The sequence below is a fragment of the Lonchura striata genome, chromosome 1 (genome assembly GCF_050655825.1).
Source record: "Lonchura striata isolate lonStrDom1 chromosome 1, ASM5065582v1, whole genome shotgun sequence".
Lineage (NCBI taxonomy): Eukaryota > Metazoa > Chordata > Aves > Passeriformes > Estrildidae > Lonchura > Lonchura striata.
Window position 1 is genome coordinate 14,709,369 of NC_140703.1, and position 13,651 is coordinate 14,723,019.

General features: G+C 40.6%; 1 protein-coding gene across 1 annotated transcript in view; it reads left to right on the forward strand.

Moving 5' to 3' along the window:
- Window positions 1–13,651, forward strand: part of LOC110476613 (uncharacterized) — a 116,175-nt gene that overhangs the window by 38,289 nt on the left and 64,235 nt on the right. Inside the window, exon 8 of the mRNA XM_085558537.1 lies at window positions 474–6,486. Coding sequence (XP_085414663.1) covers window positions 474–692 — 219 coding nt within the window. The 3' untranslated portion in view covers window positions 693–6,486. The remainder of the gene's footprint in view (window positions 1–473; window positions 6,487–13,651) is intronic.

Here is a 13,651-nt window from a genome sequence, read left to right on the forward strand (position 1 = left end):
ACTGCACTGGTGTTCACCACCTGTGGAGCTGCTCCAAGGTCAGGAAGGAAGAATCAGGGCAATAATTAGACATCCTGTTTTTCAATTATAAACCACACAGTAATGAAAAGCTTTCCAGAAGATCACTTACTGTATTATTGGGTTGGGTTTTTTAATTGGCTCTTAAAATGAATTCTGCTTAAGCGACTAACTGGGCAGTCACTATTCAGCTTGGGAAGTGCAAACAGGCTGGGGTAACCAAAGCAAAAAGGATTGAATTGATTTTCATATTAATAGGAGAGTTCATTCTAGAGAGAAAAGGTTAATTTGCTTTTCAGTGAGTTTATGGAGGAAGTGCTTGTGGTCAGGGTGATAATTTGTAGCTAAATCACATGTTTAAAGGCAAAAGTGATTACAGAAAAGCAAGGGACAGAATTTTCATTATTATGCAATGGAACTGTCAACAGTGTTTTCTGTGCTTTCTTCTTCCCCAGGCACAAGGATTTGAGAAAGAAGTCAGCACAATAGCACTGTCATCTGTGGCCTTATTTTTCCTCTTCACATCAGATATCTCAAGAAATGCAGAAGCAGAGACAATGCTGTCTCACCCAGCTTTAATGCTGCTCATGCTTATGGTCTGTGAGTTCTCCTCAAATGCACATGCCTTTTTTTGGGCTTGGCTTCCCCACAAAGGTGCTATCTGTAGGTACTGAATTTTTAATTTATTTTTTGTTAGCATACTAATTCTTGAGATTTGTGAATTTTTAGAGATGTAAGTAAATTTATGCCTAATACAATGACTTGACATAAAAAAATGATTGCAAATATGGATTTGGGTTCCTTTCTTTAGTTTTAGCCAAGAAGAATCTGTGCTAATTAAGCAAATGAGTATGAGATGGGGTAACCTGTTTCTTTGATATGTCTAGGTTTAGGAGTTGAAATTTTGGATAGTCACCTCCAAGGCTAAGTATGAGTAAAAATGGTAACTGTGCTGCTGATTTAAGAGGTGGTGTGACAAATGTGACCTGAGGAGCAGTGACAGCAGCTTGCCCTACCTTTGATACTTTATTAAAGGCTTAAGCAAACATGCAAACCTAGACAAGTCCAGCAAACAAATACCCAGCAATGTTTACCCTTTGGAATTTTTTTAAATAAAAAGTGCTGACATAGCACCTTTAGAACTTTGCTACACCTGACGTAGCTTGCACAGGGGTGGAATGAAAATCCCAAGTCAGAGAAATATCCAAAAGGCCACTCTTTAAATTTCTGTCCCTTGTGTGCATGTTTGAATTTGCAGAGCTAAAAACTACTTGAAAGTAAACTTTTTGTTGTAGCTGTTCTGTGTTAGACTGCAGATGTCACAGATATCCTCAGGTCCACGACTGAGGCTCATGGGCTGCTTCTTTCTGGTCTCTGCTCCTGTGTGGGGGAGGCCAGAGCAGGGTTCCACTGGTCCATCTCCTTGGCTTAACCTTTCTCCCCCATCTCTCAGCTGTTCCATCAGGCTGGACAGATCATTCACCTGGTCACCCCTTGCACAGCTTTCATCTCTCCTGCTGTCCAGTGCCACTGCCAGGTTCTGGCATTCCCTGCAGTCTGAGACTTTGGCATCTGCATCTTTTCCTGAGGCTCCATCTGTGAGGTTTTCTGAGCCTGGTTATATGGGGATACTTCAGACTAGAACCACTTTAACTCATTTGATAGTACAGAAACATCCCTGAAGAAATGAAAAAAAAAAAAAAAGAAAGCAGACCTGCACTTTATAAGCACTCTCAGATGACATGTACAAAAGTGCAGGTATTTTCACGGACTATAAAAAATAGAGTTCAAACTGACCAAGAAATAGATAAAACCAGTAATCTTCAGGATGCTATCTGCAGTAAAGACTATGTATTGTAGATTACAATCTATGCTAAAAAGGGTATCTTCTTTGCTATGGCAAAAGAATGGTTGAACCTTCCACATTTCCAAGCTCACATGTGGGCATGATAGAATCTTAACAACATGCCATTAAATATGCCTTTACAACATCTATTCTGCCTTGGCTAGATATATCTGTGAATCCTCCCTTTGCACTGGAGATTAAATAAACTCCCTGGACAGCTGAGAAGAATTAAAGTATGACCTGATAGTTTCTCTGCTTGACAATAATATTGTCTGTCAGTTTGTGCTGTATCCAAGATACTGTTCTCTGGTCCATGCTTAGATATTGATGGGTTTAGCTGATTAGCATCTCTACATCATTTTTCCTTTCAGTCTCAAAATATATTTTACAAAACGTTGCAGCAGATGCTTTCTAGACTTTGCACAGGGGTGCTTAATGCAAATATTCCCATGTATCCCCTAGCTAAAGCCTTGAAACTTGTTTCTGTCTTAAACAAACAGCAAACAGCAGTGCTGTCACATTTGGCCACTGGAGCCCAACATTATGACTGAGACAGGGTTTGCATCCTGTAATAAGATATGGGAAGGTTTTCTGACTATTCCAAGCTTCTCTTACACGACAGAATATCAGATTCTAGGTGGTCTCAATGCAGATGTGCTGACATCCCAGTAATTTTGGGTTAGGCATCTGAACAGGTGATTACTCTGCTACATACTTTGAAACATATTGATGCTTCTTAAAAATAGCCATGGTCTTACAGGTCACACAAGTGGAATACCCAAATTCTAGTTTGGTGTTCATCAAGTCGTGAGAAGGGAGAGGCTGTGAGCATTCCTTTGGAAAAGAATAGAGGAAATCTGGCACAGGCTTGGCACACGGGCTACAGCCTGCTCCCTGACCTGAGATGCCTATAAAAAAATGTTTGCTCATGTATTGTTTATTTATTAAAACCTTCTGACCTTTCATTTATTAAAGCTTTACATCAAAATCACCCAGAATTCCTTTAAACAACAGTATTTAGTCCATAAATGAAAGGTGCAAGAGACTGTGATGTGTCCCACAGGAACCACAGGAACTGTCATTCACCTCCAAGGCTGGTGAAGAGAGAGGGGGATGCAGATTTTGGAAAACCAAGAGATCACAGATGGGTTTTTCATCCATTACCTTTCTTATCCTAAACAGATGGCCCAACCCCAAAAATAAGGGAGAGCATTTGCTTTCAGAATTTGGATCTGTGCACCAAAAGTAAAATTCACACTTCCCATGAGAAGGAAAACAGTGACAGGATCCTCAGGGACTTTCCCTCCTCAACCTGTCTATGGAAAATGGATGGAAATTCTAGGAACTAGGAAGTAGGCAGCAGGAACAGCTCAAGTCCCTCCAGGAGCCTGAAAACCTGAGCATCACCCACTGATAAAAACTCAGGTTGGCTCTGCAGGAGCTGAGGATGAAAGGAACAGCCATGAAATGCCCAGGTGCTGCACTAAACCCAGCAGAGCTGGGGAATGATTTGGGCACTGCTGAGACCCCTCCCAACACCAGCACTTGGCCCCAGACCTTCAGAGAGACCCAGGGCAGAGGGTGAGGGAGGAGGCAGCTGTGGTGTTCTGGCTCCTGCTTGTTTTCAGTTTATGGGCAAGTTGTGCTGTTCCAGCTTGCTGGAGCCCGTTGTGCAGATGGAACCTGCATGGGAAGCAGTGAAAAGAGGATAAAGTAGCCACAAAGTGTGTGGTGGCATAACACGGATGATGAAATACAATCATGGCCGCATAATAATGGTATATGTTGTAGTAGGCATAACAATTAATTAAGGCTGCAATGAAAAGACATAAATTCTCCTCTTTTAAATATATTTTTTTTAATTTTATTTTCATTAATTTCTGCTGGCTTGGGAGCCATTCCTGTACACACTTCCAAATGCCATAAAGTCATTTATGCACCACTGGAAATTATTTTAGATATTCAGGTCCATGTTACTAGAAACTGCCAGTTGATGACCAAACTATAGCTTTGGAATCCAATTTAAATTGGCCATCTTAGCACAAAGCTACACACTTTTTTATTGCAAATGGATAGAGGAGTTATCCTCCATTGTGAAGCAAATTATATTTTGTTTATCTAGTGTTTAAATGTCCACTGTTAAAGGAATTTAAAAAAAAAACCAAAACCTGAGGTAACAAACTAAGCAACATCATAGATTGGCATTTTCCTCCAGCATGATGATTTTAAAGCACTTTTCTCCCTCCATTTTTAGGCACTTTCTAACCTTTCATTGCAAACTGCTCATATTTGAATTCATCTTTCTTAGCTATGGCTGATTAAAACTGGAGGCAGTATTGCAGATGAGGCCTAAGCAGTACCCTTTAAAATGGCATGAACTCTCCCTCATCCTTACTGAAAGTAACCTGTCAGAGGCATTTTTGGATTGTCAATGCCTTTTCACAGCACTGGTGGCTCTCAGTTGTCCCATGGCCAATACCCCCAGATCCTTCTCAGCATCAGTCATCCCTAGCTAATGATCTCCCACTATAGAGCAAAACAGTGATAATAGTCCCTGAGCCCAAGCCCATTTACCCTCTGCACTATAAAATTTAATTTCACTTCTATTACTTTTTCCCCTGAGGTCGTGCAGTTCTCCCTCCCGTGACAGTCTGATGCTCTTTACACTGGTGCCTCCTCATGGTGCCATCAGTGAGTTTCATCTGTGCCCTTTGTGGCCATGCCAGTGCCCCTGAAATGAATATTAAAATAATTTTTTTTTCCATGTATTAAATAAAGCCAGACCTGCTCTCCATTGCACTGCTTTATTAACAGTCACAAAACCAAAGTGATTCCATTCCTTTAACAATGACGTTGAACAAGAAAAGAGCTTAGCTAAGTACAGACATCCCAGACATCCCTACAAGGGCCCCCCTTGCCATCACAGATCCACCTGGGATCCAAACCTGACACATCCAACAGCATCCCCACTGCTGGGGGGTCCAGCAGCATCAAAGCAGCATCAACCCCACCTGGCTGCCAAGCCACAGGGCCCATGGGAGCAGCCAAAGAAGGAAGCAGAGGCAGGGCACAGGTCCTGCAGGGGGTGAGCACAACAGATGTCTCATCTTTTCATTTTGATGGTCTTCAACTCATCTTGCCACTGGCTTGAAATGCCCACGTGCAGGAGAAACATCTTCATCCTCCTCCAGCTTTCTCCCTGGTCATGTAATACACACACTTTAATCTGAAGAAAGCCCAAGTAAGTGAAACTCTTATGGCCTTGACTTTTATTCTCAGCACCCCATGCAGGTTTTCTGAAAAAGGACTGTTATAAAGATTTTTCAAAGAAATTGGGGTCACCTGCTGCAGTGAACTGAACATAATTGGGAAGCACTGTAGATATCCTCTGTTTGGAAATGCATTGCGTGTGGGTATGGCTAGTTCAGTTTTATATGTGTTTCTGGCTTCACATGCTATTTTTAAGAGCTGTAAATGGAGCAGGTCCTGCCCCCCTCCTTCCACCCTCTCCTCCTACTCACTGATTTCTCATCCTAAATTAAATTGGGTACAAACACTGTAACAAATAATTTTCTCTCTACATTATAAGAAGATAGGCACAGACAGAAGTTCAGAAACATACAGCATGTAGCATCTTTACGAGATAAGATCAGCACTGTGGCTTTCTGTCACAGGGTTTGCCTTTAAAAATTGTAATCATCAGCTTAGAATGTTTATCATCCCGTGAGAGGGATACTCTTACCACTGCCTATGAAGAGAGATGTCTGTGATAAAAGATTGACTTTATATTTATCAGAACCTTTTAATTGCCCACAGCAGGCAATCCTTGAGGATCTAAGCTGTGGTCCTTACAAGAATTTACACCAAGAAAGAAAGATGTCACTATCACTTGAGAAGATGTACATGTTAAAAAGGATGCCTCTCCTCCAGCCTAAATTTAAAAGTGGAACTAAGAGGTTGCTGGGTTCCCCAGTTTCCTTTGTCCTCACAGGAGAAAGGAGCTAGAAAACAAATATCCCTGCCCTGCTGGCTTTGCCATTTTCTGCTTTTTGCACTACTGGGGCAAGTCCAGCAGTCTTGGTCTGTTGGATCAGGAAATTGATAACAGCAGACCAAACACCCCTCTTGTCTCCCCCAGCTTTTCATGAGTGTCAGCCCCAAAACAATTTGCAGAAGCTGACAGTTCCAATTTGTTGATTTAGCCCAAACTCAAGTCTTTTTATCTTGTGTCAGACATTGCCTGTTTTGCAGAGCCAGATGCCAGCTGGAAATGGCACGTCCCAAACTGCGCAAGAGAATGTTCTCCATGTGCAATTTCATGCAGAAAACAACACTGCACAGAAGAGCCTCCTTTGAGGTGCAGAGAGTGCTCCAGGTGTCTTTAGAGCACAGGTTGAAGTGTTTGGTTATTACTGCTGTAAATCAGACCTTCCAAGCAGCTGCCATTTCTTTGCAGCTCTCCCCTGAATTCTTGACACTTTTTCTTCCATTTATCACAGGTCTCAGGACCATTTCCATGCTCAGTCCAAGTGGTCAAGCAAGAGATTCAGTCTGCTTCATCCAGGAGAAGAAATTGATGAGGCCATCAACTTGGACATAATTGTGCATCTTCTCAAGGAAAGGTAAAGTCTCCTTTTCTACCACTTCAGGGGTATTGAAAAACATACACTCAAGTCTCCTTTCTGAAAGGGCCTCCCAGGGCCCTTCCTTGTCCCAGACTCACTTTGCACAGCTGGGCAGTGCTGGTCAATGATCACTGGCTACCTGTGATGTCTGTGTGTCACCCAAACACTCCTGCTCCCTACAGAACTGAAGTGTCAGTCCAGCACTCTGGCCACAGGGGTTCCAGTTGCTCACATTTCTGGACTGAACAGGAGTGAGGGTCATTCCTGGCCTTTGGAGATGACCATTAACTCACCTGCCTGCCTTAAGGAGCTCTAGAACTTCTTGCAGCCAAGGACAATGATCTTTCCCACCAGTTTGACCCAATCTGCAGCAAAATCCGTGGTGCATATCCCCAAAGCACATGGCAAGAGAATGGCAATCCCTGGCTCTGTACCTTGCAGCCAGCTTGCAAAACACAATTTAGCAGCTAGGCTGTCTACTTCTTAAAAAAATGTAGGCTGATTGTAGGTAACAGGGAGTTCATTCTGGATCTAAAGCATTTCTTTGCTGTTTTCCTGAGGAGTGGCGGAACAATTTGGATTCAATATCAAGGTTCTTGCTGAAATCCCATTTCAAAAGCTGCAAGTGTTCTTATTCCCTTGCTGCTCCTCACACACACCGTGCATGTATTCACCATGCACTTGCCCTTCAGTGCTTGGCAGCTTTTGCTACATCCAGCCCAGCAAAACACAGGGGCAGCTGCAGCAGGTGGTGGCAAGCTTCATCTAACAGAGGCAACTTTAAGGGCATCTTCTTTGGGAAAAGCAGATTTTTGCTCAAGAAATAGAACATGAAAGGGTCCAAGTACCAAGGGTTATGAATCTAGCAATAACATAGCTCTGCTGATAATGACAATTTTTAAAATAATTTTTATTTGAATAGATCTGCCGGCATTACCAATATCTACAGTGTTGCTTGGTAACTATTTCTTGATACCCAGAGACTGAAAAACATTTTTTCAAAACTAAATTATAATTCTGATACTAAATTTCACATTTTAGTAGTTTCAGTCTCCTCTCTATGGCTGTTTAGCCCCAGTAATATTCCTGGTAATTTTTATTTATTTTTTTTTTTTTTTACTTTCTTTCCTTTCCAAGAGGTGCCAAGTGAGGTTACAAGTAACTATTTCATGCTCCTTCCTTGGAAATATGTTGATATTTTAAGAAGAGTCAGTAAAGCTGCAAAGGAGAATACAGGTGATCTCAGACTCAAGTTGCATAATTCAGGATGAGTTTCAAAATTCAAGTAGAAAGTAGTTCTAAATTATCATTGGGTAGAAATAAAATTACCACATAAAGTAGTAAAGCAAATGATATTAAAGTGCTGCATGGAAAATAGGTGAATATGTTTAAATATTAGTCACACTTCTCTGTATTTATTTTGCTGTTGGTACAGTGCCAGCATTCGTTTATTTTCCAGAAGCTGCATTGTGTGGTCATGAAGATAAAGGAAAATAATAATCATAATAATAACAACAAATGTAGTACTGTTGATGGGATCATAATTCAGTAATGAATAAAATACCACAATGCTCTACTAAATTATTTGTCAAAATTTACCTCAAAATAAAAAAGCTAATTAAAAAGAGGAAGGAACAAACCCCACTATGCTGCAGCTTCAGAAGTGTATCCACTGATTTCCTCATGTTGCAAATTTTAGTTACAAAGTCATGCCTTCACAATTTTTTGAGGATTAACAAATTCACTTCTGCCTTCTCTGCTAACGAGGACAGCACTACAGAAGGTGGTAGGATGCTTGTAAATGCCAGGGTTTTGTTGATTTCTGGATACTTCTGTGACTAAAGAAATGTAGCAGTTGTGTGAGACGACCCCTAATATCTCTTTTGCTCCCTGACAATGCCAGATTGTGCAGGGAGCTGTGCTTGGAAATTAAATTCCCACCTCCCCAAATATATGCGCAGTGACTTTCAGAAACATGATTTTCACAACAAGTACCCACACTTTGTTCATTTGCTTCTCAGTGGCCTCTTTTGACTGAAGGCTTGAAACTGGAGGCTCAGAGCTGTAGAAGGTCAGCAGAAAGCAAATAACAACTTGTTTTACAGCTATTGGTAGTAGTAAAATTTAGGTAATATGTGGGTGATTGCATCATTTCTACTCCATAGCTAAAAGAAAATAAATCTTGAGATCACTTTGGAACACCCTTTCTTTGGCTTTGAAGAAGCAGCAAAATCTGCATGGCAGATAACTGAGGAGTTCTGATTTCTACAAAAGTCCTCAGCCACTGAATGCACTTCCTAGGAAATCCTCAATTACAGCAAACGGGACAATTTGGAGAGGACAAGGCATTTCTGTCAAGGCTGTAAAACGTAGAAATGGAGAATACCTGTAGAAAAAGTTGCAACCTGAAACTTCCCCCAGCTCATTCCCAGGTGAAACTGACTTCTGACATTTTAAAAAAAAGAAATCAAGGTTTGTTGTCCCCAGGGCCCAATTGTGTCCCAAGTGCCACATTCCTATGGAGGCTATGGAACCTTCAGCACCGGAAATCTTTTAAAAAAACCAGATCAGACAGAGCTGTCTGGAGTGACATCTGCAGGCAAGCTTGCTGTAAGACAAAGGAACCAAAAGTCCTGGTCTCACTCCTGTCCTTAGATTTCTAATATTATTAATAGCATTTAGTAATAATTGCACTGCAAGATTTGTCCTTTTTACTGCAAATATGGGAAGCATTTAAGCCAAGGCCAGGTATCTTCTAGAAGGAATGTTATATTTCACATATTCTGAGCTCCAGAAGAGACTCACAAGGAGATTTTTGGTCTGTGCTACAGAAAAGGTCAAGCCCCATGATCCCAGATAATTCCAGATTCACAGACTATATCACAGCAGTTGTTTATTCATTGTTTAAGTGCAGATATACTTAATATTGCCCAAAATTAGATACCATGGGCGTGGCACATCTTCAATCCATCCTCTCTCACCCAGGATTAAGGTATCTGTGATTCTTTAAATGGCTGTGGTGTGGTTTGTTCAATCACTCAGAAATAACTGGGACAATAAGATGTCTCAGGTGTAGTCTCCAGGGTACTACCATCCCAAAATACTAAAAAAAAGTATGAACTCCATGCCAAGAAACAATGGTTGAGAAATTGTGAGTTCTCTTCTTTTGCTTGGGGTGGTGGGGTTAAACTCCTAGGGGTCACATCAACATTTTTTTATAAAAACCATTAAGTTCTCCTGAGGTTGTACAAGTCAGTCTGGTGGAGCTTTTCAAACAGCATTATCCTAGAGTGAGCCATGCTGCTGAAAATTTTAAAAAATTAATTCCCTTTTTGCTGAGGGGAAAAAAGACATATTGTTGGGTGGCTTGGTGCTTCATAGGTGTGATAAGCTAAGAACTCAGTACTCCTCCCAGGTTCTGGGAATTTAACATCTCAAGGCCTCAGTCCTTCCAGAACCAGAAATTACTGTTGTTATTTTGGTGGTCTTTCGCAATTAGACTTTTTCCTTGTGTGTTTTTATGCTTTTGATCACTAATATTGCACAGTTTATTTCTCTGCTTTTGCTATTGTCAAGGCTAAAATAATATGTGGGAGAGAAATGCGCTCAGAAAAGACAGACTCCAGTTTTATTCCTCTGCTCACACTGCAAAATACAGCACACAACAAATCTGCAAGCAAATCTGGATTTGTGACTTATGTGGGCCATTAATATTTAATGCATGCAGTATCTACTCTTTTGCAGGTTTGTCCATATTCTATTCTAATGTCCTGTAAACAGTCTCCAGGTAATTTCTGTCATCTCTGGAGCAAGAAACTGCTATGTACACAAAATTCAAACTGTGCTGGAGATGAGAAATGATGGCAGAAATAAGTGCTAGAGCCCTTTGGTCCCCCTTCCTCTCTGCAGCAATAAATATATTCAGAAAGTCAGCGCTGTAGATTTATAAATGTTAACATTCTGAGTGAAGTCAGACTAATTTACTCTATGAACTTCTCTGACATTATGAAAACTTTACAAAGAGATCATTGTATATGAAGTATTAAAATACTATAATTTTAACTTAAAAACCCCACTCACCAGACATTCAAGTTCCCTTCTGTATATCTGCTGTGTTTTGAAGTGATTTAAGAATAAGTGGGAACACCATAAAGATGGCAAAATAAATTATGCCTTTTGAAGTTTAGGAATAACACCAACATGAAATAAAATGGTATGAATCCATTTTTATGGATTGACTCTGGCAGCTAGGGAGAGGAAGAGTAGAAGGGGATTGTTGTGAATGAAGGGATGGTGACGAGGAAGAGACAAGTGGCACTGGAAATGTTTAACACGGTGACAAAGGGGTTGAGCCTTGTCTCAAGCTAATGCATCATTTGTCCTGGGGGAAAATTAATTGATTGGGTGAATTCAGGAACTAAGTACTTGCAGATTTGAGAGTGGTGATTACAGACATCTCGCCAGCACTGGGCCACTTTCAAAGTTTTTGGCTTGAAGATGCAAGAGGCAGCACGTGGCTCCAGTGGGCAAGGAGGGCACTCAGCACCACTGCCCACAGAGCCATGGCAGCCCAGGCAGCAGCACCAGCTGCAGTTTCAGACCTTTTCCTCTACTGATAGATGGAACAAAGGGAAAAAAATCTCAAAAGGAGACAAAGCCCAGAGGCTGGATCATGATCACATGAGCAGCTGATCATGTCAGTCAGGATGGAGGATAAATAATGGCTAGGGGAGTACTTTCCCTCCTGGTGTGAAGCTCTCTGCTGGTAACAATTGTAGGCACCACTTTCCTAGCTTCTATAACAAATCATTGATGCCTTAATTAGTTCAGAATGGAGCTCTGCATCTTTTGGCCTGCTACAGACCTGTAGGAGCTTTGCTCCCCTCCCTATGGTGATGCCCCATCGATTTTAAAATCCTGTCCTAACCTTGGTTCTCATCTGAGAAGGTCTCAGCAGCCACCTGAGACTCAGCTAAAGGTCACACAAGACATACCCATTTTCTGGTGTTTGCCTGGAGGACCCGACCTCTTCCATGTGCTGATCAGATGATTGCTCCCACCACTTTCCAATCCTAAAGGGAATAATCGAGTGCAATCCTACCAGCGATTATCCCTGCTTTGTTCAGCTAACAAAGGTGCCTATCCAAATTTCAGCACCCCGGTTAGGCTGTGCTGAGACTTAGCTTGGATACTTTTCTTCACAGCACCATCTAGTGCTACTTATGCAACCCACAATTTTCATTATCCTTGCTTTCTCTCACATAAATACACAAAAACACATTCATTTTAAAATAAAAACAGAATGGACCCCACACCTTTCAAAATATATATATACTTGAATAAATACTGAGGAGTTCTTTTTCTCTGAGGAAATAATGAGAGAAAAAAAAATCATACCAATAGATATGCAGGGGCTTGCAGCCTAGAAACAATGCTGGTGAAGTTGTTACAAGAACCTCAGCAAAGCAGGAAGCTAAACTAAACTAAAGTATAAAATGAAGTAAAATGCTGCTTCTTTAACTATGTCTTTTGTCTGGCCTAGGAAGCTGTGTATGGTTAAGTGTGGGTTTGCCTAGATGGACTCCCTTGCCTTTTATATGCCTTGCCCACATTTTGTAACCTCAGAAACTTTTTCTAACCTATTACTCTCTGCTTAACATTAAAACATGTTTAACTTCACTAAATAATGAATGCCAAAATAAAGATTGTCTTTGCCAATACCTCAACAACCTTCATCAATTATAGTGTGAGTCCTTGCAGGAAACTTTTCCTCCTTGATGATCATTGCTGCAAGAGACAAAGATCCCACAACCTCTCCCCCTAAATTGGATTTGTCCTTTGCTATGGCAAAAGTAAATGAAGAAAAAACGAAAATAGTCAAAATTAAAAAAAAAAAAAAAAGAAAAAGAAAATAAAGGAAAAGATAAAAAAGACAAAAGGGAAGGGGCAAAAGAATAAAGGAAAAATACAGGGCAAGAGAAGGGAAAGGGGGAAAAGAACAAAAGGGGAAAAAGAAGAAAAGGAAAGGGAAAATGAGAAAAAGTAAACACAGCCAAGAAATAAAACTGTTTATTTTAGTTTTTAAATCCTGTTTATAACAATTTAACTTTTTCAGCCATTCTGAAAATTGCCAAAATATGGAGGGAAAAAGCAGCCAGACATTTGCCATGGGGTTTTTCCCATGATCACCTTGTACTGCTAAAAGAAATTCCTATGGAATCTTCTGGAGATCACAGTGGGAGCCTGCTGGAGAAAGCTGCAGTGAATGCCAGAGCACTGCATATTGATGGGAGTTGGATGTGCAAGTGTTCTCCCTCCACTAAACAATGTCTAGTGGAGTCTCATATTCATTTATTACAACTTTGTAATTTGACCTTGACAGCTTGTAAATTTTCAGGACACTATTCTTAAAAGCAATTCAGTTGTGTTAGGCTTTCAAATCACTGGTTTCATGACTGGACTTTATGGGCAAAGGTACATGTTTTAAATAGCTTTTGTGTAAAATCCCTGCAGGCTATGCCAAAGGCAAACTAATGACCACTGGTGGAGCTGCAAATGGAATTGGATAATATATTGATACCAGCAGTAAACAGTATTCGATTTTAACAGCAACTAGTATAGAATAACATGTCTAATTTAATTGATGAACCTAATTTAAACATTGGAGAGACTTGACACAGAAAAACTAGTTGCTGTGTTGTTCCTGCACTTTTATTTTCTGCCCATCAGAAAAGAGGAAGGATGTTACAGCAGTTCATATTAATTTGTTCATCTGTTTATGCTGTTGGTATTTCTTGCCTGATCATGGCACTTTTGCAAGTAATTCTGGCTGTTCTTAATCCTGATTCAAAGAAACAATTGATTTTCTTCTTATAATTTATTATCATTGATCAGAGTGCAAATAACACATTTTTGCTTTTGGCACTTTGTACAGCCATAGCTAAAGTTACCAACCTTTAAAGTTACCAACCTTCTCTCTGCAGGGAAGACCTGTGGCTCCAGGAGTGCAAATTCTCTTTCTTTGTGAGCAGCTTTGCCCACACAAGTAAATCAAGTAGGTAAATTCACATGCTCATGACCTTGGGACCAGCTGGGACCAGGATGATTGTGTACAGCTCAACTCAAAAGTTTCTAATTCTCCTTTTCCTTGTGGCACATATTT